The sequence below is a fragment of the Schistocerca gregaria genome, chromosome 5, assembly GCF_023897955.1.
Source record: "Schistocerca gregaria isolate iqSchGreg1 chromosome 5, iqSchGreg1.2, whole genome shotgun sequence".
NCBI lineage: Eukaryota > Metazoa > Arthropoda > Insecta > Orthoptera > Acrididae > Schistocerca > Schistocerca gregaria.
Genome location: NC_064924.1, coordinates 424,088,568 through 424,113,670, shown reverse-complemented (window position 1 = coordinate 424,113,670; position 25,103 = coordinate 424,088,568). Strand labels below are relative to the sequence as shown.

The following is a 25,103-nucleotide window of genomic DNA, read 5'->3' as shown; positions in this document are numbered from 1 at the left end:
ACCAAAAATAATCCACCAAAATTAGTTTTTTTTTCACTAATTGTCATCAATGTGCACACAACCCACTGGAATATCCCATAACTAAATCTCTCATTGTGGGCCAAACCTATGCTAAGTCTCAAATGCACTCTCAGTGGCTTCTAACATGACTGTCAGGAACATCCTAGAAAAGGCTACAATATTTACAATGCTTTTTGAACAGAAGCTATATATTTTAGGAAGATGATTGTTTATGAAACTTCTTGGTAGATTAAAACTGTGTGCCAGACTGAACCTCAGGTTGTCACTGTCTATCGAATGGTATAACTGACTGTGCTATCTATGCTTGACCGATGCCTTGCCCTCACAGCCTTGCTTATGGCACTACCTCTCCCCTACTTTCTGAAGTTGGGAGAATGGTAGAGAGTTACTGGTGAAAATAGGGTTATGAGAGCAGGTTGTGTCATGCTGGGATATTGATTGGAGCATTGTCTGCAAGAAGTAAATCTGCAGGTTTGAGTTCCTGTCTGGTTCACTTTTCTGCAAATTAATTATGGAAAGTCTAGTACTTTTTTGAAATTCAATATCATACTAACTTCTTCAATGTTACTATAAACTTGTTCAGGTGGCTTCACTCTAACAAATAATAATTCAGGTAAGGAGACCAGTCTACGTTTGACTAATAAGTCATCAATACCTGTTGTTTAGACAACCTACTATCTTTACCTTTTGTGCTCCTTTTAATGATTCCTTCCAGCACATTGATTGCTTTCTGTTGCTCAGAGCTCTACTGGCCATATTCCAGATGAGCAGAATCTCTTTTTCCCCTCATTATTATGTTGTGATGCTAATTTGTATTCATCACCATCTGACCTATAATGATATCTAGGCATCGGAACCATACATGTTATTTCAGAAAGTACATATTATGTTAGAAACAGTTCCTGTTATAGCCAATGAAAAAATTGATACATTCATAAACTAGATCTTCCAGAGTGTAGAAAAGTTATAATTTTGTCTCTCATGCTAAAATGGTTTTAATTTTTCCTGAGTATTCAGAACAAAATAATCTTAGGTCTGTTTCACAGAACCACTCTATGAAATATGTAACATTGCCACTCTCAAAACAACAAGGCTAGTATTAGCTTTGAAAAAGTATTGAAACTCTTAATAATAGAAGATGTCCAAAAGAAATGATAGTTTTTACTAGTAACAGCAAGGCTTACCTCTCTTAAGAAGGATGAAGTTTGGGCTAATAATCTGTTGTTATCGAAGAATAAGATAAAAAATGTTATAGTTTATTGATAAATATCAACAGAGTGTTCTCACAGAATTGCACATTAAATATTGCACTTGGTTTCATATACATTACTGTTATTGTCAGTCCATTTTCCAACAGACAAACTTTTCAATAAGTCCTCCTTTGTGCTTAAATTTTATTGCACTTCACCAAATATAAAATGAATATGGCTTGGAACTCTCCAAGGACAGTACCAGGTCTGTATAGCAATATAATAATGTCTTCTTTTGTGTTTAAAATGTTATTGCACTTCACCCAATATACAATGAATATGGACTGGAGCTCTTCAAGGACAGTGTCAGCACTGTATAAAAAATAACAATGTCCTCTTTTGTGATTAAATGTTATTGCACTTCACCCAATATACAATGAATATGATGGCTTGGGACTCTTTCAAGGACAGTGGCAGGTCTGTATATCAATATTTCAGCATCAAGTACTACAAGTCAATTCAGTAACAGTCAGGGGACCCATAGCAGCAGTAACAGTGCTAGATTTCAGTCCAGCACTGCAATAAACAGAAAATTAAGAAATTCTTCATTGACTATTAAGGTGTGAGGCACAGATTGCATAAGGAACTTTCCTGGAGAAATATAAATTCAAAGGGATGAAAATGTTTCAAACTTTGTGCCATTTTATTTCACACAGTAAATTGTGATCCCCCCTCTATCGCAATTGTATATAATCCCCAACAATTTTAGCTGTGAAATTTATGGATCCCTGATTCCTACATTAGAGTTAATGCGAGGCCAGTAATTTAGTCCATTGTTGAGTGACTCAGTAACTAAATATATTTGTACAGAAAAGCTTAATCAAATAGTTTAGTAAAATGAAGCTTATAGTAGACAGTTGAGTAACTTCCCGCAGCCCAACTCAGTTACCAGTGGTGCACCTTTGAACATGCCTGAGCAGTGTGTGTGCATAGTCATTAGTCAACTGCACATTTCATTCCTCTCTCTCTTATCAGTCATCTCTTGTGTCTTGATTGATTATTTTGTAAGAATACAACATTGGTTTTACAAAATCAGTGGTTCTGATTTCTTTTCTTCAGTGCTACGAGTATGGCCTACAGGTGTGTACCATTACAAGTGACAAGTCAAGTACTGACATGACTTGTTGGGATGATAAAACAATATATTTCTGCAGTGTTAGGAGGGGACAGAAGTGTATTAGGAATTTAAAATGCCCACTTGTATAGTTAACCTCTGTAACTGAGAGTAGTTTGATGGAACTTAAGATGGGTTCAGAATAAGATACAATACTGCATAAAGTAGTGATTTGGCAGCTCTCAGATGAAAATCAGTTTCTTAGAATATTATATTTTTTCTTAGAGAAATTTGAACCAGTTTTGTGACATTCTCTGTAAGGAAAGAGAAACAGAGTTTAATATTTTGTTCATGACAAGGTTGTCAGAGATGAGGGAAGAAATCAGCCACATCCTTTTTAAAGAAAATTAGCATTTGTTTTAACTGATTTGAGAAAACCTAACTATACTATACAAGGATTGAGATTTCATTTGTGCTTCTCAAGAATACATCTCCAGTGTGGTAACAGCAGCTTCACCTCACTCATTGACATTGTCTGTGAGGAAAAGTATTCCTTTGCGTTTTCAGTGGTGACGTATTTGAGGTTCCATGTACAACTCATTCAGCCATTATAGCCTCACACTTTTGTAATTTTTAATCCCTCCTTCCTCTGTTTGATTTCTGAAGTGTTTATTGCTTGATTCCTTCTTCCTCATCAGATCATTTCGCAATTCACACTTCCTCAGCAGTCACCAGTTGTTAAACAACTAAACTTAGCCTTTTTCTGTTCATTGTTCACCAAGGAAAGTATATTCACTTCTCTTTGGACTAAATTACTAGCGTAGTGTGAACCAGCATGAACTGACTGGAGAGCAGTTCTTCCTATGGATGTATTTTCATTTCTGATTACAGCATTTATTTTACATGTAATTTGACCAACTAATTGGGTACTAGCACAAAAATAATTGGAGATAAAAGGTACCATGTTCATAACATAGTCGTGAAAAAAGTCTGAGAATCTGTTCTGCAGTTAACAGGTGTGACCATGAACACCTTTCACATGTCTACAATTAAGTAAGTTTAATACACATGCATTGGATGTGACCATATTATGGCTTATTAAAGCATGAGAAATGGGTGTGAACGTGCATGTAGACTTGCACATCTCCATGCAAGATTTTCATTATCCATTTCAACATATTAATATGCATGTGCTGTCATTGGCAGATAGTCTTTAAAGTCTAATATGTGTACCTGGGTCACTGTCCCAAGAAGATGGCTTACCAGGAAAGACATTTTTGTCTCAACTAAAATTTTAGTTCATATTCTGCAAGGACACTGATAAGAATACAGTTCAACACTGTTAACACAATATTATTATCATCATCATTATCACTTGACACCCTGGCTGAGCAGAGCTGCTATGGAAAGAAGCTGCAATGGAAAACAAAGGAAAGTGATTCCATTCGATACGTGTGTGACCTGGGATGACCACACACTGGAGATATGATGCTTTACTTTCAAGTCCATTTGTCATGTAAAATCTAGTTTTGTAGGTGAACAGAAAAGTTTCGTTTGGACCGTTCAATCTTCAATGTATTAGGCACAGTTTACGAAGTGGTGAGTTCCGCCTCCTCCGTCAGCTGCGGTGTCGCTTGCCAGCTGCCAGCCCAGACAGCGCCTCCCTCAGCCGATCGTCAGGCACTGTGGCCACACATGTGGCTACCTTCCGGAAACTGCCGAAGAAAACTGAGTCAGTGGCTACGCTCTCTCCGCCAGACTCAGAGGCTCCATCGCACAGTGAACCGTCCGCCTCACTGTCACTGAGGCTGCCACAGCCAGCACTCACACTGCCACCGGGGCCAGGGCTTGAACTGTGACTCTCCTGTGGTGTTGCTGGGCTCCATGATCCAAGCTGCAACAAGGATGAAGAAGAATTAGTAGCAATAAGGTCATCAGTCGGAGTGCAGCTCAGATTGGAAGGGAATTCAGGCATCCCCTTTTAAAAGCATCCATCCAGCCATTTATGTTCGGTGATATGCTGTGAAATTTACTATATAGTTAAATACAATTAATATTTCAGTGGCTTAATTAAAGTTAAATAGTTAGCTATTTTAAATAGCCCATTGGATTATCTTTAGCTCTAAAGCTGAGTGAGGTATTTTTAAGGGTCACAATATGTGTGTGGCTGCTACCACATGCTCTACGTAGAAGTCATGCACATGTGGTGACCCTCAACATAACCATAGGGCAGGAATCATTTGATGAGAATAAACGTTATTGTAAAAAGAATTGTATCACTGCTGCTATCCACCAGTAACATGGGGAGCACAAACAAATTAAGCTATTTATGAAAGTCACAGGAATCCAGAATCAGACTAGTGGATTGGGATTTGAATCACTGTCATTCGAAATGCAAGTCCAGAGTCTTGCCACTGTGCAAAATAGCTTGGTGTGAGCTGCAACATGACACCAACTGCTACCATTTCTGCAAAATCTGTCAGCTCCCCTGAAGACTTCACTTTGCAAGCTTCCTCTCACTTGCCCAGGGAGATGGTGATGTTTAGAATTCAGACTAACTCAACAGTGTATAGCATCAATAATAACAAGAAATGATTCAGGTTGTTACCCCTGTATGTCTACATATACACAGAAACAAAGCTCTAAACTCTTCATAATGTGAAGATCACCTTTCATAACTATAATCATAATTCACTGGTTCTAAGTTGAACAGATTGCTTGAACCAAAGACCAAAGCTTCTGTGACAAACTACACACATCAAAAAATGTTTTACGTCAGCTCAGTTCTGAGAGTTCTGGAACCTGTACAAAAAATTGGAACAGAGATCAACATAAACATCATTTCCGACTTTTTTATTGCTCATTAAAACCACACATTGCATGTTGTACCACCATATAGCGAGACCTTCAGTGGTGGTGGTCCAGATAGCTGTACACACTGGTACCTCTAATACCCAGTAGTACATCCTCTTGCATTGATTTGATATGGCATACTATCCACAAGTTCATCAAGGCACTGTCGGTCCAGATTGTCCCACTCCTCAACAGCGGTTCAGCGTACATCCCTCGAGAGTGGTTGGTGGGTCATGTCGCCCATAAACAGCTCTTTTCAAACTATCCCAGGCATGTTCGATAGGGTTCATGTCTGGAGAACATGGCCACTCTAGTCAAGCGATGTCATTATCTCGAAGGAAGTCATTCAGAAGGTGAGCACAATGGCGGCGCAAATTGTTGTCCATGAAGATGAATGCCTTGCCACTATGCTGCCGTTATGGTTGCACTATCGGTCAGAGGATGGTATTCAAGTATCATTCAGCTGTTACTTTCCATGACCACCAGCGTCATACGTCAGCCTCACATAAAGCCACCACAAAACAGCAGGAACGTCCACCTTGCTGCACTCGCAGGATAGTGTGTCTAAGGCGTTGAGCCTGACTGTGTTGCCTCCAAACACATCTCAGATGATTGTCTGGTTGAAAGCATGTGCGACCTACACTCATCGTTGAAGAGCCACTGTGGTACAGCAACCGAGTTAGAAAACTGTTTCAGAAGCAAACATAAACATAGCCAAAGCCTTGCAAACAAACAAAAATTATGTGATGTGAAGCAAAATGTAGTATGAGGAGGGCTATGCGAGAGGTGTTCAATGAATTTGAAAGTAAAGTTCTATGTATTGACTTGGCAGAAAACCCTAAGAAATTTTGGTCTTATGTCGAAGCGGTAGGTGGATCAAAACAAAATGTCCATACACTCTGTGACCATAATGGTACTGAAACAGAGGATGACAGACTAAAGGCCGAAATACTAAATGTCTTTTTCCAAAGCTGTTTTACAGAGGAAGACTGCACTGTAGTTCCCTCTCTAGATTTTAGCACAGATAACAAAATGGTAAATATCAAAATAGACGACGGAGGGATAGAGAAACAATTAAAATCTCTCAAAAGAGGAAAAGCCGCTGGACCTGATGGGACACCAGTTTCGATTTTACACAGATTACACAAAGGAACTTGCTCCCCTTCTTGCAGCGGTGTACCGTAGGTCTCTTAGAAGAGCATAGCATTCCAGAGGAGTGGAAAAGGGCACAGGTCATCCCCATTTTCAACTAGGGAAGTCAAACAGATGTGCAGAACTATAGACTTGTATCTCTAACATCAATCAATTGTAGAATTTTGGAACACATATTATGTTCAAGTATAATGACTTTTATGGAGACTAGAAATATACTCTGTAGGAATCAGCATGGGTTTTGAGAAAGACGATCATGTGAAACCCAGCTCACACTATTCGTCCATGAGACTCAGAGGGCCATAGACACAGGTTCCCAGATAGATGCTGTGTTTCTTCACTTCCACAAGGTGTTCAAAACAGTTCCCCATGGTCCTTTAACGAACAAAGTAAGACCATATGGACCATTAGACCAATTGTGTGATTGGATTGAAGAGTTCCTAGGTAACATTCTCAATGGAGAGAAGTCTTCCGAAGTAAGAGTGATTTCAGGTGTGCTGCAGGGGAGTGTCGTAGGACCATTTCTGTTCACAATATACGTAAATGACCTTGTGGATAACATCGGAATTCACTGAGGCTTTTTGTGGATGATGCTGTAGTATATCGAGAAGTTGTAACAATGGAAAATTGTACTGAAATGCAGGAGGATCTGCAACGAATTGATGCATAGTGCAGGGAATGGCAATTGAATCTGAATGTAGACAAGTGTAATGTGTTGCAAATACATAGAAAGAAAGAAAGATCCTTTATTATTTAGCTACAATATAGCAGTTAATTCCATAAATTATCTGGGAGTAGGCATTAGGAGTGATTTAAAATGGAATGATCATATAAAGTTGATAGTCGGTAAAGGAGATGCCAGACTGAGATTTATTGGTAGACTCCTAAGGAAATGCAATGGAAATATGGAAGAGAACATGATGCCAATCCTGAGTGGTCCATTCAGCATGTTGTTGGGCCCATCTGTACCACGCTGCTTAGTGTCATGATTGCAAAGATGGACCTTGCCATGGACGTCAGAAGTGAAGTTGTGCATCATGCAGCCTATTGCACACAGTTTGAGCCGTAACACAACGTTCTTTGGCTGCACGAAAAGCATTATTCAACATGGTGGCACTGCTGTCAGGATTTCTCCGAGCCATAATCTGTAGGTAGCAGTCATCCACCGCTGTAGTAGCCTTTGGGCGGCCTGAGCGAAGCATGTCATCGACAGTTCCTGTATCTCCTCCATGTCCAAACAACATCACTTTGGTTCACTCCGAGACACCTGGACACTTCCCTTGTTGAGAGCCCTTCCTGGCACAAAGTAACACTTTGGATGCAATCAAACCATGGCATTAACCATGTAGGTATGGTTGAACTACAGACAGCAACATTACCTCCTTCCTGGTGGAATGACTGGAACTGATCAGCTGTCGGATCCTCTCCGTCTAGCAGGCACTGCTCATGCATGGTTGTTTACACCTTTGGGTGGGTTTAGTGACATCTCTGAACAGTCAAAGTGACTGTGTCTGTGAAACAATATCCACAATAAACATCTGTTTTCAGGAGTTCTGTGAACTGAGGTGATGCAAAACTTTTTGTGATGTGTGTATATTGTGACTTTGTAGATTTGCTCCACAGGGTTGAGAACTACTGAAGGTTCCCCTAAATTGGTAACGGGATACCCGCACATCGGGGGCTGTTATCCAAGTAGCTGAGTGCGTGTGGGGTTTACACAAGTTTATTTGTATATTATGCAGCTCTCCATACAGTAAAGATAATCACAGTTGCAGGAGACCCAAAGTGTTGGTATAACACCCAAAGAAATGTCCCTATGAGTGTGATTGCTAAAACTGTAGTGATCAAGTGCCAAAGTGTCTGAAAAGAAGTTTCAGAGTTTGAGGCACTATTAAAAAACAGTAGAGCTCTAAATGTGTAGGCAAAGATACGACTATGCCATAAAATCTGAGACATCATAAATTAATTAGGCAGATGCAAGGAGGGTGACCCCATTACTCTCCCACATCCTACTTCCCAGTCAACAGCATGCTTCATTGCACAATAATCATCATTTTCAGAAGCAACAGGTCAGCCTACACCAACAACTACTGTGTCAACTATACCACTTGAAGCAGTAAAAGCCAATCACTCATCAAAATAATGAAGCGCATCACCACCAGGCTGCCACAAGGACTTTTTATTGAAAACAAGCAGAAAAAAAGCTTGAGGTGAGCATTTTGGGATATAACTAGTAAGATTGCTGAATTATTAGTACTTTCGCTTGTTCAGCTAAGGGAAATTTCAGTTTTATGTGGGTGAACATTAGTTAAATGAAAACCAAGTGTGTACTGCTAGAGTAACAGAATTTAAATTTCTGGTGGAGGAAAATGTATATATGTTAAGCAAGGAACTGAAAGCAAAAAAAAAAATTAAGTTCAGCAACATAAAATATATTGAAAAAGTTTTGAATGTTGTGTTCACGAACTTAAAAAACCCAAAATAATCGTTGTGTGTATATACCATTCTTCATAACTTTATGGTGTTTGTGGACAGTGTAGAAAGACTCTAGTGAATTAAGGAATTTTAAAGAAAATGTTAATGTAGTTGGACATTTCAATGTAAACTTCAAAATAACTTATCAAAACATATCTAAGCTGAATAATTTGTTATATTCAAATAATTTAGCTCCAACTGTCCATGAATATACTAGACTTGGAAAGATCTCTAAAACTACAACAAAGCTAACATTTTGTGAGTTGCAGACACTTGGTCATAGTGTTCAGCTGATTGATAGTGGATTCTCAGGAATAAGATGTAGCATAGATAATGCACTCAACTAAGATTCTAGGGAAAGTGAGAAATACTTCTACATAAGATGTATAAATGAAGAGAACATTGGGATTTTATTTCTTTGTTGAAAAATTCATATTGGGATTTGGATAAAAATGACAGTCCAGACAGCTTGTCACAAACATATCTATGAAATTGCATTCTCTCTTAAGAAAATTAAAGTAAAAACCAGAAATAACCTTTGGGTAATACAGGGGATAAGAAACTCTTCAGAGCAACTTAGAAAGTTAATTAAATCAGCTAGGAAAAAATCCAGCTCTGAAACAGATGTGAGCACTTGCACGAAAGTGTACAAGAAAGTCATTACAGCCTAAAAAAAATTAAGGAATGATTCATACATCAACAGAAACAAGGGCAACAAAAAATAAAACCTGTTTGGAATGTGTTAAATACAAACCTAGGCAGAAGCAAAGAAAGACTCTTTACATATTGTCACTACGTTTATTAGTCACTATATAAGTATAGTACAATGTATTGTAAAAAAAACAGTCATATAAAGGCTAATCATATCATCTCTGTAAATCTAAAACAATGTTTTTTTTTTGTATCCTATAGCACTACAGGAGGTAAAGAATGCAATCAGCAATTAAAAAAATAAAAAATTGTCTAATCGTACAGAAGGCATCCCAGATAAAGTAATTTAAGACAGAAAATATATTGTTCCTCTACTTCTTGATATAATTAACTGGTTTCTCAAAATTTTTTGAAAGAATAATTTATGAAAGATACTCTGTTTTTGTTGGCAAAAGTGAAATATTTGCCAATGGACAAAATAGTTTTAGAAAAAAACAAATAGTTTTAGAAAAAACACATAGACTGAAATTGTTATACATATAATTTCCTAAAACGTATTCTGAATTCCGTTGATCATAACAAAGTAAAGTGTGAATTGTTTTTAGATTTATATAAGGCATTTGATGTTACTGATCATAAAATATTTCTTGAGAAACTATACTGGTATGGAGTCTGTGGCACTAGTCATATGTGGTTTAAATCATATTTATCTGGCCAATACCAGAAAGTAAAGTAATTCATGAAGGGAAATCCTACTTTTCTGGATACAAGAAAGTTCCAGTGTACCAAAAGGATCTGTGTTGGGATTGCTGATGCTCTTGATATTTGTAACTGACTTACAAAGTTATTTAACACAAGCTGATGCAGTGTTTGCTGATGATACTAGTCTCTTTGTTAAAGCTCAGAATGTTACTGACTTAAACAAAAAATAGAAATAATGTCTGAAGAAGAGGTTAAATGGTTTAGAGATAAGTCTATTTGTTATTGGGAAGAAAACATTATGAACAAATTTCAGGCATATATCAAGTATAGTAAACCTTAATATAATAGTTAGATTAGATTAGATTAGATTAATACTTGTTCCATAGATCATGAATACGACACTTCTTAATGATGTGGAACGTGTCAGGTTAATAAAAGATGTCTGTACAAGAAATTACATTACACAAAATATTGCATGACACTAATGATTAAGTTTTTTTTTTTTTTTTTTTTTTTTACTTACTTTATATCTAAAAATTCAGCCAATGAGTAGAAGGAGTTGTCATCTAGAAATTATTTTAATTTATTTTTAAATGTTAGTTGGCTATCTGTCAGGCTTTTGATGCTGTTTGGTAGGTGCCCAAAGACTTTTGTGGCAGCATAATTTACCCCTTTCTGTGCCAAAGTCAGATTTAACCCTGCATAGTGAAGATCATCCTTTCTCCTGGTGTTATAGGTATGCACACTGCTATTACTTTTGAATTGGGTTGGATTATTATCAACAAATTTCATAAGGGAATATATATACTGTGAGGTTACTGTGAGGATCCCTAGATCCTTAAATAGATGTCTGCAGGATGACTGTGGGTGGGCTCCAGCAATTATTCTGATTACACGTTTTTGTGCAATGAATACTTTTCTACTCAACGATGAATTACCCCAGAATATGATGCCATACGAAAGCAGTGAATGAAAGTAGGCATAGTAAGCTAATTTACTGAGATTCTTATCACCAAAATTTGCAATAACCCTAATAGCATACGTAGCTGAACTCAGATATTTCAGCAGACCATCAATGTGTTGCTTCCAGTTTAACCTCTCATCAATGGACACACCTAAAAATTTTGAAAATTCTACCTTAGCTACAGACTTCTGTTCAAATTCTATATTTATTACTGGAGTTGTGCCATTTACTGTACGGAACTGTATATACTGTGTTTTATCAAAATTTAAAGAGAGTCCGTTTGCTGAGAACCACTTAATAATTTTGTGAAAAACATCATTTACAATTACATCACTTAGTTCTTGGTTTTTGGATGTTATTACTATACTTGTATCATCAGCAAAAAGAACTAACTTTGCATCTTCATCAATGTGGAATGGTAAGTCATTAATGTATATCAAGAACAGTAAAGGACCTAAGACTGAACCCTGTAGGACCCCGTGCTTGATAGCACCCCAGTTTGAGGAATCAGCTGTTGTTTTAACATTACACGAACCACTTATTTCAACTTTCTGCATTCTTCCAGTTAAGTATGAATTAAACCATTTGTGCACTGCCCCACTCAAACCATAATGATTTAGCTTATCTAAAAGAATTCCATGATTTACACAATCAAAGGCCTTTGAGAGATCACAAAAAATACCAATGGGTGATGTCCGGTTATTCAGAGCATTTAATATTTGATCAGTGAAAGAATATATAGCATTTTCTGTTGAAAAGCCTTTCTGAAAACCAAACTGACATTTTGTTAGTACTTTATTTTTACAAATATGGGAGGCTACTCTTGAATACATTACTTTCTCAAAAATTTTTGATAGAGCTGTCAGAAGAGAGATTGGGCGGTAGTTATTGACATCCGACGTATCCCCCTTTTTATGCAATGGTTTTACAATGGCATATTTCAGTCTATCAGGGAAAACACCCTGCTCCAAAGAGCTATTACATACGTGGCTGAGAATCCTACTTATCTGTGGGGAACAAGCTTTAAGTACTTTGCTGGAAATGCCATCAATTCCGTAAGAGCTTTTACTTTTCAGTGAGTTTATTATTTTACTGATTTCAGAGGGAGAGGTTGGTGGAATTACAGTTGTTTCAAACTGCGCAGGTATGGCCTCTTCTATTAATAGCCTTGCCTCTTCTGGTGAAGATCTAGATCCTATTTTCTCCACAACATTTAAAAAATGATTATTCAAAATATTTTCAATTTCTGATTGTTTGTTAGTGCACTTGTCATTCAGTTTTATTGCACTAAAGTCTTCCTGTGCTCTTGGTTGCCCTGTTTCCCTTTCAATAATATTCCAAATTGCTTTAATTTTATTATCAGAGTTACTGATCTCAGACATGATACACATGCTTCTGGACTTTTTAATAACTTTTCTTAGTACCGCACAATAGTTTTTATAATATTGAACAATTTCGGGGTCAGTACTCCCTCTTGCTGTTAGATACAGTTCTCTTTTGCGGTTGCAAGATATTCTTATTCCTTTAGTTAGCCAAGGTTTTTTATATGTTTTCTTGGAATTATGTTTAACTATTTTCTTGGGAAAACAATTTTCAAATACCCTTAAAAATGTATTGTGAAATAAGTTATATTTCAAGTTTGCATCGGGTTCCTTATACACTTCATCCCAGTCTAGCTGCTGTAGGCTTTCCCTAAAGTTTGCAATATTTATATTGTTAATTGAACGCACTGCTTTGAAAGTCTGATTTATTATACTGCATGGAGCTATGTCATGTACTGTAACAAGCTGTGCACTATGATCTGAAAGACCATTCGCAACAGGATAAGCATTTATGTCCTTAAACTTATCTTGGTCTATAAAAAAGTTATCTATCAATGTACTGCTGTTCTTTGTTATCCGAGTAGGAAAATCAATGACAGAACTCAAATTGAAAGAACTGAGTAATACTAAAAGGTCATTCTTCCTATTACACTCTTTCAGGGAATCAACATTGAAATCCCCACAAATGATAATTTGCTTCCCCCTGTCTGACAGATAGCACAACAAAGCATCCAAGTTTTCTAGAAATAGCTGGAAATTCCCTGAGGGGGACCTATACACTGTTACAATTATGAAAGTGCCATCATTTAGTTTAAGTTCAGTGGCACATGCTTCCATATGTTGCTCTACACAAAATTTTTTAGTTTCTAAATTTTTTGCACTGTGGAAGCTTTTGACATATATGGCAACTCCTCCTCTCATCATATTATCTCTACTTACATGTGCAGCTAATTTGTACCCATTGATGCTAACCTTTTGCATATCAGTGACAATGTGATGCTCAGACAGGCATAGTATATCTATTACATTCTTGGTTTCTATATCTTCTAAACAAAGCAGAAGCTCATCAATTTTATTCTTCAATCCCCCAATATTTTGATGAAATATACTAACAGTATTTTTCACTTTACTTTTGTGAGTATCTTGAACTTTTTTAACATCTTTAGTACTTTTATTCTTCAATCCCCCAATATTTTGATGAAATATACTAACATTATTTTTCACTTTACTTTTGTGAGTATCTTGAACTTTTTTAACATCTTTAGTACTTGCCTGGCTGAGTTTCCCACTGGACACTGATCTTACACTAAAAAAGAGTTTCCACCATGAGATGTAGTTCCTCCCCCCTTTAAATTTCCTGCTATCAGCCCATCCAGTTTACCCTTCCCTTTCCTGTTGAGGTGTAGGCCATGTCTAGTATAGTCCCACCTACAGAGTGAATCAACAGGAACCACACCAATGTGTGACCCTGCACCAGATCCAAGTAGCCGTTCCAACTCCAAATTAACTCTCCTGACAGAAGAGGTCAAATGAGGTCGGTCGTGGCGCTCCAGAACCGACACAAACCCAACACTGGTATGATTCGATGCCGATGCAATCTTTGCCAGGTCACACTTTATGCTGTACCCCGGATGTCTGTCAATACTGTTGCCCGGCCCACCCACAATAACCACGGTGTCTTCCTTAGTAAAACCTTTACATAGTGAACCTAAATCCTCTGTAACCTGCCCAAGTTCAGCACTAGGTTTGAAAAAACTTGTGACCTGGTAATCCAACCCTATTCATCCTGCAGAAGTTGGCCCACACCCCTAGCATGCGAACTACCTAGCAACAAGACTTTCTTTCTCTTTGCAGACTTCCCTACATTCTTAATCAATTTGCTGCTGAAAGCTTGTTGAGCCCTGTCTACATCTACTTCTGTGAGAGGCTCATCAGTTTCTGACTGAGGCAACAGGTCAAACCTATTTTGTACATTAATAGTGAAGTTAGTTGGAACAGAAAACACTACAAACTTGAAATACTAAATTTTTAAGAACTTGGTTAGATGAGTGTTTTGAATGGAATAAAAATACAGAATGGTTCAATAAAAAATTAAGTACATGCTCTTATTTATTTAGAATTCTTGAAAATTCCTGCAGTGAAGAAACAGTGATGTGTGCCTATTATCCATTTATGCATAGTATGTTGCTATATGGTGTCTTATTTCGGGACATTTCAAGTTAAGCAAAAGACTCATTTACTATTAAAAAATGAGCAATAAGAATTATAAAAGGGGTGTCACCTACAGAGTCCTGTAGGGAAATATTCAAAGCACTGAAATTTAGAACTCTTCCATCTATATGTACTGTTGAAAGAATTACGATTTTTGAAAGCCCATTCCCAATTCTTTCCTTTGAACAGTGGTTACCATAACTACAAAACTAGACTCAGGACAGGCTTTCATAGAGAAGTACATAAGAAATCCCAGTATCATAATGTAATACAACATTCCAAAATCCTTTTTAGCACCCTTCCCTTAGGAATTAAAAAGATATCAAAGCTGCACATTTTTAAAAATGAAAATAAGGAAATGCTTATAAGTGAAATGTTTTATAGCGTTGAAGAGTACATATTTTTTTGAATTCTGTGGCCTTCCGTAACTTAAGTTAAAGATAGCCAGGTATCACTAGATGTAATGTAAACTTAGAATTTGTGTGGTTTATGTATTTTGTTATTTGTATGAACTGTATCTGTATGGTTTTATTCTGTTTATGTATTTAATTATCTGTATTATTTGTATACAGACACCTTCTTTATATCAACATGTGACAAGTTTTGTATCATTGCATGTGATAAAGTGGATGACTGATAAATAAATAAGAAAAATAGTACTAGGTACAAACTTCTCGATAAAACTTGAAATTGACATCAGTGAGGTTGTGGAAATCTAAGTGTACGTTGAATGAATTGGCTAATGGGTGAAAATGGATTTGGCTAATTTGTCATTATCAGGAGACAGGAAATTGAAGTCCACTGAAATTGAATTGAAATTAAAGTTGTGTGAGAGATTTATTGAGCATTACTCTGTATCAGTGGGGAGAAAAACATTAATTTGATCTTTCTATTGCCCACTGGACTCCCCCTCCCCAGATGTAACTGAAAGCTTTTGAGAATATATCAGCTCCCCATTACACAAGTTCCATTATCACACTGTCATCATCAAGGGAAACTTTATCATCTAATAATCAGCTGGCGTAGTTACAGTTTTATAAATAGAGAATGTGGCATGCCATCTTAATGAAGCAATACTAAAAGTGCTCTTGAACAGCTTTTTAGAACAGACAGTTTGGCAGTCCACTGATGACAGAAATATAGTAGAGCTAATAGCAACAGTCTAACATACCTGACATTATAGAGGAGGTTCACATTGGTACAGGTATTGGTGACCATATAGCAGTTAACCAATGATTAATAAAGTAGAAAGTCCATCTAGAACAAATAGATTTACATGTTCAGGAAGCTAGATAAAGAACAGTAGTGTCATATATCAATAAGGAACTTTAAGCAGTGGGTCTGAGCAAAAGCACCTACAGAAAATGTAAATTGAATTCTAGAAGAATATCTATTCACGCTCTGGATAAAAATGTTCCTAATAGAGCAGTTTGTGATGGGAGCAGACCCTCTATGTGTACAGTCTCAGTAAAAGAATTTCTAAAGAAACAGTGACAACTCCATGGTAGGTTTAAAACAAGGCAAATACACAGGACTGTAGATACATGATGAATGGAGCACATGTGGCCATCAAGAAGACGAAGCATGAAGCTGTTCATGACAACTTTAGAAAATCCCACCGAAGGGTCTCTCATAAGACCCACAGAATTTCTGTTGTCATCTAAACATTGTCAGTGGCACTAAAATTAGTTTAAGGACATTCATGAATGATCAGAAACCATGAAATTGATGGTAGCAGAGCAAAAACAGAAATGATGAATTCCTTTACAAAGGAAAAAATCCAGAGTATAATTCCAGTTTAATTCTCATGTAACTGCAAACATGAGTGATATAAGTGTTAGTACCACTGAGGCTGAGAAACAGTATCAACTGTTAAAGCTGAAAAAGGCCTGATGGAGTATCTGTGAGATTATCAGATTTGAAGCTGACTGAAGCAAAAGATACCATAGATCCCTCAAACAAAAAACTGTAGTTTGTGGCTGGAAGAAAGTATGTGTTCCATCCGTCTACAAGAAGAGTAGCAGAAGTCTGATGTACTTGATATCCATGTATGATAGGAATTTTGAACATACTCTGAATTCTTAATGTAATGAGGTCTTTTGAACAGAGTGACCTTTATGCCAACCAGTATTATTTCAGAAAACATCAGTTATGTGAAACCAGATTTGTGCTTTCTTCTCATAACATCCAGAAAGCCATGGATTAAGACAGATGGAATCCATGATCAGAGTTATCTCATAAGCCTTGACTCAGATCTGCGCCAATATTTTTTTAATGAAAATACAATCACATGGGGGTATGAGTAGATATTTGTGACTGTATTCTGAATTTCTTGTTAGGGAGGATGCACTGCATTATCTTGAAAGTAAGTTCAGGTATGTATGAGGGAGGTTGTTGGAACCCTTGCTGTTCATGGTGCATGTTAATAATCTTGCAGGCAGTATTTGAAGAAAGTGGGGTAAGCGGATATGTTAAGTGGCCATTGCCTATTTTTTGCCCTGAACAGTGTGGCTGCCAGGTAAAATGTGATCAATTGAGTTTTATACTCCATTGTTGTTGTAAGTTAGTTTGGCAAAGGAAGCTTGATATGTTATTTTTTATAAAAACTTTCCTGTCAGTTGGTTGATGTAAGGTCAGTTATTTATATTACTCTTGTTACTTCACTTAGACATAGAGTACAATACAAATGTTTAAACATCTTTTGACTTGTAAATGTAGTTCCTTCTTTCAGTTTGATAGTTTCATCTGAAACACTAATGCCAACGTGGCCCCTAGTTGGGAAAATTGACACTGCGCCATTGGGAAAAGTGAGCACATTTTCTAGCAGTTTATTTTTAATCTGTCAGTCCCAATGAGAATAAGATACTTCCATACATCATGCAGAACACTGCAGTTTGACTTATATATATAAACCATCTCTGTTCTATCTGACATAGCACAAAATTCTTATTGAAAATGCTCTGCTGCAATTGCTTGGAATTGTTTTAGGTACTATGGCATTGAGATGCCTTGAACGTATGTCCAAAAATCAGAACATGTTGAATGAAGAACAGTTACAAGAAATTCTTATCTATATTTTTGAAATGGAAAAGTGATTTCATGAGGTAGTGAATGAAAAATAGAGATTAGTATTCCAGTTAGCTGAGCAAACCAAAGTACCCCATTGCTTTTATAATAACAACTCACATGGATTAATGGCAGGCACTGGCCACAAAACCTCCATGTAGTAAGGAAAAGTGGCCACTATGTAAGTCTTCAAAACGGTACATATAGTTCCTATGTATGGCTTTCTTTTTCACTTAAAAATGTTTGGTGTGATTTTTTATAGGATGAAGATTCAAAAATGTTTAAGTGTCAAGCTTCTATTAATAACAAAAGTTTGGGAAAGTTGAATTTCACTTAACAGTGCCCTCTTTACCCCCCCACCCCCCTCCTCCACCAATCTAGTGGCTAGTGTTGCTGCCTCTGGATCACGGGGTTCCGGGTTTAGTTCATGGCTAGGTTGGGGATTTTCTCTGCGCAGGGACTGGGTGTTTGTATTGTCTCATAATTTCATCATCATTCGTGAAAGTGGCTAGATTGGACTCTGTAAAGATTGGCAATTTGTACGGGCACTGATAACTGTGCTGCTGAGTGTGCCGCAAACCAAACATCAATATCATCATCATTTACCCCACACTGCCTCGACTGCAACTAGACATTTTTTCTAAATGATTTATTTTGTTTACAAGTAAGTAATGTCTGGAAAAACTTATAGAAGTACACAGTCAAATCTTGATAATATTTCACTGGTTTAACAATTGGCAACTCACTGTAAATATTCAGCAATGTAAAATGAAAAAAAATGGCTACTATATCGATGAGTAGTTCACACACATACAGTTTATGGGCATAACAACCTGTAGGGATATGAAATTGAATGATTACATAGACTCAAATGTAATAAAAGCAGTTGAGATACTTCATTTCATTGGTAGGATACTGGAAAAATGCAATCAATATTACAGGTTTATTTCATTCCTGAGAGGGCATCACAGAGATGCTAAAAAAATGTGAACTGCCAGACACCTGAAGATAGATGGTACTTGTTCCACAAAAGTCCACTCAAAAAGTTGCCAGAGTCTGCACTAAGTGAGGATTTGAGGAATTTTCTACAACAGACAGACAGGGAAGTCAATATTTGATTAATTACAGTGTGCACACAAGAATTTAAAGGGGCTCTCACATGCTGGGGGACTGGAATTTGATTGTAGGAAAAGGAAAAGAAAGACAAGTGGTAGGTGGATAAGGACTGAGGGTAAGGAATGAAAGAGGAAGCCACCCACTAGAATTTTGTGCAGAGCACAACTTAATCATAGCTAACACTTGGGTTAAGAATCATGAAAGTAGGTTGTATACATGGGAGAAGCCTGGAGACACCAGAAGGTTTCAGATAAATTACATAATGGTAAGACAGAGGTTTAGGAACCAGTTTTTAAATTGTAAGGTGTTTCCAAGGGCAGAAGAGGACACTGACCACAATTTATTGGTTGTGAATTGTAGATAAAAACTGCAAAAAGGTAGGAATTTAAGCAGATGAGGCCTGGATAAACTGAAAGAACCAGGGATTGTAGAGAGTTTTAGAGACAGCATTACAGAATAATTGACAAGGACGGGGGAAAGAAATACTTTAGAAGAAGAATGGGTAGCTTTGAGAAATGAAATAGTGAAGGCAGGAGACGATCAAGTAGGAAAAAAAAAATGGTCTAGTAGAAATCTTTGGGTAACAGAAAAGATACTGAATTTAGTTGATGAAAGAAGAGAATAAAAAAAGTGCAGTAAATGCAGCAGGCAAAACGAAAACAAATGTCTCGAAAATGCGAACGACAGAAAGAGCAAAATGACTAAGCAGGGATGGGTAGAGGATAAATGTAAGGATGTAGAAGCATATATCACTAGGGGTAGGATAGAAACTGCCTACAGGAAAATTGAAGAGGTCTTTACAGAAATAAGAACCACCTGCATGAGCTCAGATGGAAAACCAATACTAATCAAAGAAGGGAAAGCAGGAAGATGGAGGAGAATGTAGAGGGTCTATACAAGGGCAATGTACTTGAGGGCTATATTACAGAAAGGGAAGAGGATGTATATGAAGATGAAATGAGAAATATGATACTGCAAGAAGAATTTGACAGAGCAATGAAAGGCCGAAGTCAAAACAAGGTCCCAGGAATAGGCAACATTGCGTTAGAAATACTGATAGCTGTGGATGAGCCTGCTGTGACAAAGCTCTTCCATTGGTGAGCAAGATGAGACAGGTGAAATACCCTTAGACTTCAGGAAGAATATAATAATTCCAGTTCCAAAGAAAGCACATGCTGACAGGTGTGAAAATTACTGACTTATCAGTTTAATAAGTCACGGTTGCAAAATGCTAACACAAATTCTTTACAGACGAAGGGGAAAGCTGGTACAAGCCAACCTTGGGAAAGATCAGTTTGGATTCCATAGAAGTTTTGGAACACGTGAGGCAATGCTGACCCTACAACTTATCTTAGAAGATAGGATAAGAAAAGGCAAACCTACGTTTACAGCATCTGTAGAGTCAGAGAAAGCTTCTGACAATGTTAACTGGAATACTCTCTTTCAAATTATGAAGGTGGCAGGGGTAAAATACAGGGATCAAACCTCCATTTACAATATCTACAGAAAATAAATGACAGTTATAAGAGATATAAAAGGGGCACAAAGGGGAGCATTGATTGAGAAGGGAGTGAGACAGGATTGCAGCAAGCAGTAAAGGAAACAAAAGAATAATTTGGAGTAGGATTTAAAATCCATGGAGAGGAAATAAAAACTTTGAGGTTTGCCAATGACATTGTAATTATGTCAGAGACAGCAAAGGACCTGGAGGAGTGGTTGGAGGGAATGGATAGTGTCTTGAAAGGGGAATATAAGATGAACATCATCGAAAGCAAAACCAGGATAATGGAATGAAGTCGTCTTGAATCAGGTGGTGATGAGGTTATTACATTAGACACTTAAAATAGTAGATGCGTTTTACTGTGTGGAAAGCAAAATAACTTGGCTGAAATAGAGAGGATATAAAATGTAGACTGCCAATGTAAAGAAAAGCATTTCCGAAGAACAGAAGTTTAACATTTGCATTTCAGTGCTACGAAGTACTTTTTAATAGTATTTGTATGGAGTGTATCTATGGAAGTGATAGATGGATGATAAATACTTTAGACAATATTAGAATAGAAGTTTTAAATATGGCTTTATTGTCAGCGACGGTTACAATGTAAAATTAAAAGCAAAAAGCAGGTCAATTTGCCCTAGGTTTCGAACACTTCCAAGAGTGCTTTCAAGGTGTGGTGCTACAGAATAATGCTGAAGATTAGATAGGTATATCATGTAACTAATGAGGAGGTATTGAGTAGAATTGGGGAGATAAGGAATTTGGTGCACTTAACAAGATGAAGGGATCGGTTGTAGGACACTTTCTGGGGCATCAAGGGATCACCAATTTAGTACTGGAAGGAAGTGTGGAGGGTAAAAATTGTAGAGGGAGACCAAGAGATGAATACAGTAAGCAGATTCAGAAGTATCATCAATCAATCAATCTCTATTAATTTGTTAACAATACACACTGTATGGATGTTGTCAATAACAATATAATTTCTTATATTTCTTTAAAAAACTTTGGTAATAAATACAAATATTTTATATCAGTATATATTAATAATATTACTTTTCCATATTAGGATATTTTTCAATGTTATAAAAACTGTGTGTTAGGAAAAATGGTTTAAGATTTACCTTGAATTTATGAAATTCTTTAATTTTCTTTTTTGTAGCAGGCAATACATAAAAAGTATTTTGGGCTGGTAGTTTATACTCTTTTGGTAGAGCACTCCTTTGTGGGGGTCTGTGTGAAAATCATCTTTGTTCCTTGTCTTATGTTTATGAACCTGATTATTTAATGTTGAAAATTCCTGGTGAGTTTTGAGAAGGCAGACACATTCATAGATTTAAAAGTTAGGAAGAGTTATTATTTTAAATTCTTTAAATATTCCCCTGATTGACACTCTACAGGGAACCCCATTCATTATGCTAATAGCCATTTTTTGAAGTTTAAAAGCTTGTTTTGCCATACTTGTATTTCCCCAGAAGATCACACCATATCTAAGCAAACTGTTCATAATAGGCACACAGCAGTGATTCAGTGTTGCAACAGTCCCAAAGCATTCTTAGCATATCACAGCATTTACTTAGTATTTCACTCAAAACTTCTAGATGCTTTTCCCATCTCAAGTTCTCATCCACTGATATACCTAGGAATTTTGTGTATGGAGCTTGTGCAATTACGTAGTTCCCTAACTCAGCTTTTAATCTTCTTCTAGCTTTACTATTAATATCACTGAAATTCATCAGTACCTTTTAATCCTTATTAGTGAATATAGTATTACTACTAAATCATTTTCCTGTCTCATTTATTGTCCTAGTCACACTCTGCTGTAGATTATCCTTGGTGTGCCCCTTTATGAGAACGCTAGTGTCATCAGCAAACATCACTATTTCTGCAAGTGTCAGATGGTTTGACAAATCATTTATATACACCAAGAACAACAAGGGCCCAATATGGAACACTGGGGCACTCCATAGTTGGTTTTTTTTTTAATTTGAAAGATACTCTTTGCCTTCATGACATTTGTAATTTCTGTTGTGTATCAGAGAGATAAGACTTGAACCATTTGAAGGCGAGTCCCTGGACCCCATATAAGTCTAAGTTTCATAAGCAATAACTCATGGCTAATTAGATCAAATGTTTTATATAAATCTAAGAATATCCTACAGCTTAATACATTCTTATCTACATCTACATCCATACTCCGCAAGCCACTTGACGGTGTGTGGCGGAGGGTACCCTGAGTACCTCTATCGGTTCTCCCTTCTATTCCAGTCTCGTATTTTTCGTGGAAAGAAGGATTGTCGGTATGATTCTGTGTGGTCTCTAATCTCTCTGATTTTATCCCCATGGTCTCTTCGTGAGATATACGTAGGAGGGAGCAAATATACTGCTTGACTCTTTGGTGAAGGTATGTTCTCGAAACTTTAACAAAAGCCCGTACTCAGCTACTGAGCATCTCTCCTGCAGAGTCTTCCACTGGAGTTTATCTATCATCTCCGTAACACTTTTGCGATTACTAAATGATCCTGTAATAAAGCGCGCTGCTCTCCGTTGGATCTTCTCTATCTCTTCTATCAACTCTATCTGCTACGGATCCCACACTGCTGAGCAGTATTCAAGCAGTGGGCGAACAAGCGTACTGTAACCTACTTCCTTAGGATCCTTCCAGTGAATATCAGTCTGGCATCTGCTTTACCGACGATCAACTTTATATGATCATTCCATCTTAAATCACTCCTAATGTGTACTCCCAAATAATTTATGGAATTAACTGCTTCCAGTTGCTGACCTGCTATTTGGTAGCCAAGTGATAAGGGATCTGTCTTTTTATTTTTTTCGCAGCATATTACACTAGTCTACAGTGAGATTCAGTTGCCATTCGCTGCAACATGCATCAATTCGCTGCAGATCCTCCTGCATTTCAGTTCAATTTTCCATTGTTACAACCTCTCGATACACCACAGCATCATCTGAAAAAAGCCTCAGTGAACTTCCGATGTCATCCACCACGTCATGTATCTATATTGTGAATAGCAACGGTCCTATGACACTCCCCTGCGGCACACCTGAAATCACTCTTACTTCGGAAGACTTCTCTCCATTGAGAATGACATGCTGCGTTCTGTTATCTAGGAACTCCTCAATCCAATCACACAATTGGTCTGATAGTCCATATGCTTTTACTTTGTTCGTTAAATGACTGTGGGGAACTGTATCGAACGCCTTGCGGAAGTCATGAAGCACGGCATCTACCTGTGAACCCGTGTCTATGGCCCTCTGAGTCTCGTGGACGAATAGCGCGAGCTGGGTTTCACACGACCGTCTCTTTCGAAACCCATGCTGATTCCTACAGAGTAGATTTCTAGTCTCCAGAAAAGTCATTATACTCGAACATAATACGTGTGTTTGCTTGTCTGTTATCACTGAGGACTCTACGCAAACGGTGCTGCTCCCCACTGCATTGTCTGTGGCGAGAGGGGAAGCAGATTTGGTATTCTCGGCACACTCTTGACACTGTGGATTCCGGAATATTGAAATCCCTAACGATTTCCGAAATGGAATGTCCCACGCGTCTAGCTCCAGTTACCACTCCGCGATAGTCTGTTACTTCCCGTCATGTAGCCATAATCACTTCGGTAACCTTTTCACTGGAATCAACTGAGTATAAATGACAGCTCTGCCATGCACTACCCTTTTATACTCTGTGTACTGCCCGTTAACGACATCGGCTATAGAGGAGTAGACAGCGCTGTAGACGCGGTGAGGGACGCAGGGACGCCGTGCCGGACTTACCAGGCGCTGGTGGGCACTGCGGCTGACGTCGCACTCCTCGTAGTCGGCGTCGGCGTCTGCGCCTCCACTGTCGAGGCTGTCGGAGCTGGGGGAGGGCGATGCGGCGCGCCGGGCCCACGTCGTCCTGCCGGCTCCACAGCCCCTGCAAGCACCCGCAAGCTGTCGATGAGCTCCCTCTCTTCACGGATTTGGCTGTCAACGAGGAACCGTCCGATATACAGGGTGGTCCATTGATCGTGATCGGACCAAATATCTCACGAAATAAGCGTCAAACGAAAAAAAACTACAAAGAACGAAACTTGTCTAGTTTGAAGGAGGAACCAGAGGGCGCTCTGGTTGGCCCGCCAGATGGCACTGCCATAGGTCGAACGGATATCAACTGCTTTTTTTAAAAATAGGAACACCCATTTTTATTACATATTCGTGTAGTACGTAAAGAAATATGAATGTTTCAGTTGGACCCTTTTTTTCGCTTTGTGCTAGATGGCGCTTTAATAGTCACAAACATATGGCTCACAATTTTAGACGAACAGTTGGTAACAGGTGGGTTTTTCAAATTAAAATACAGAACGTAGGTACGTTTGAACATTTTATTTCGGTTGTTCCAATGTGATACATGTACCTTTGTGAACTTATCGTTTGTGAGAAAGCATGCTGTTACAGCGTGATTACCTGTAAATACCACATTAATGCAATAAATGCTCAAAATGATGTCCGTCAACCTCAATGCATTTGGCAATACGTGTAACGACATTCCTCTCAACAGCGAGTAGTTCGCCTTCCGTAATGTTCGCACATGCATTGAAATGCGCTGACGCATGTTGTCAGGCTTTGTCGGTGGATCACGATAGCAAATATCCTTCAACTTTCCCCACAGAAAGAAATTCGGTGACGTCAGATCCGGTGAACGTGCTTCGACGACCAATCCACCAGTCATGAAATATGCTGTTCAATACCGCTTAAAGTGATCTCTGTGCCAGCA

At 37.8% G+C, this 25,103-nt stretch overlaps 1 protein-coding gene across 1 annotated transcript in view; it reads right to left on the bottom strand.

The window, feature by feature from the left end:
- Positions 1–1,256: 1,256 nt before the first annotated feature.
- Positions 1,257–25,103, bottom strand: part of LOC126273368 (uncharacterized) — a 536,417-nt gene continuing 512,570 nt past the window's right edge. The window contains exons 15-16 of the mRNA XM_049976918.1: positions 24,122–24,263; positions 1,257–4,219 (exon numbers count right to left, since the gene is read on the bottom strand). Of these exons, the coding sequence (XP_049832875.1) occupies positions 3,944–4,219; positions 24,122–24,263 (418 nt within the window). The 3' untranslated portion in view covers positions 1,257–3,943. The remainder of the gene's footprint in view (positions 4,220–24,121; positions 24,264–25,103) is intronic.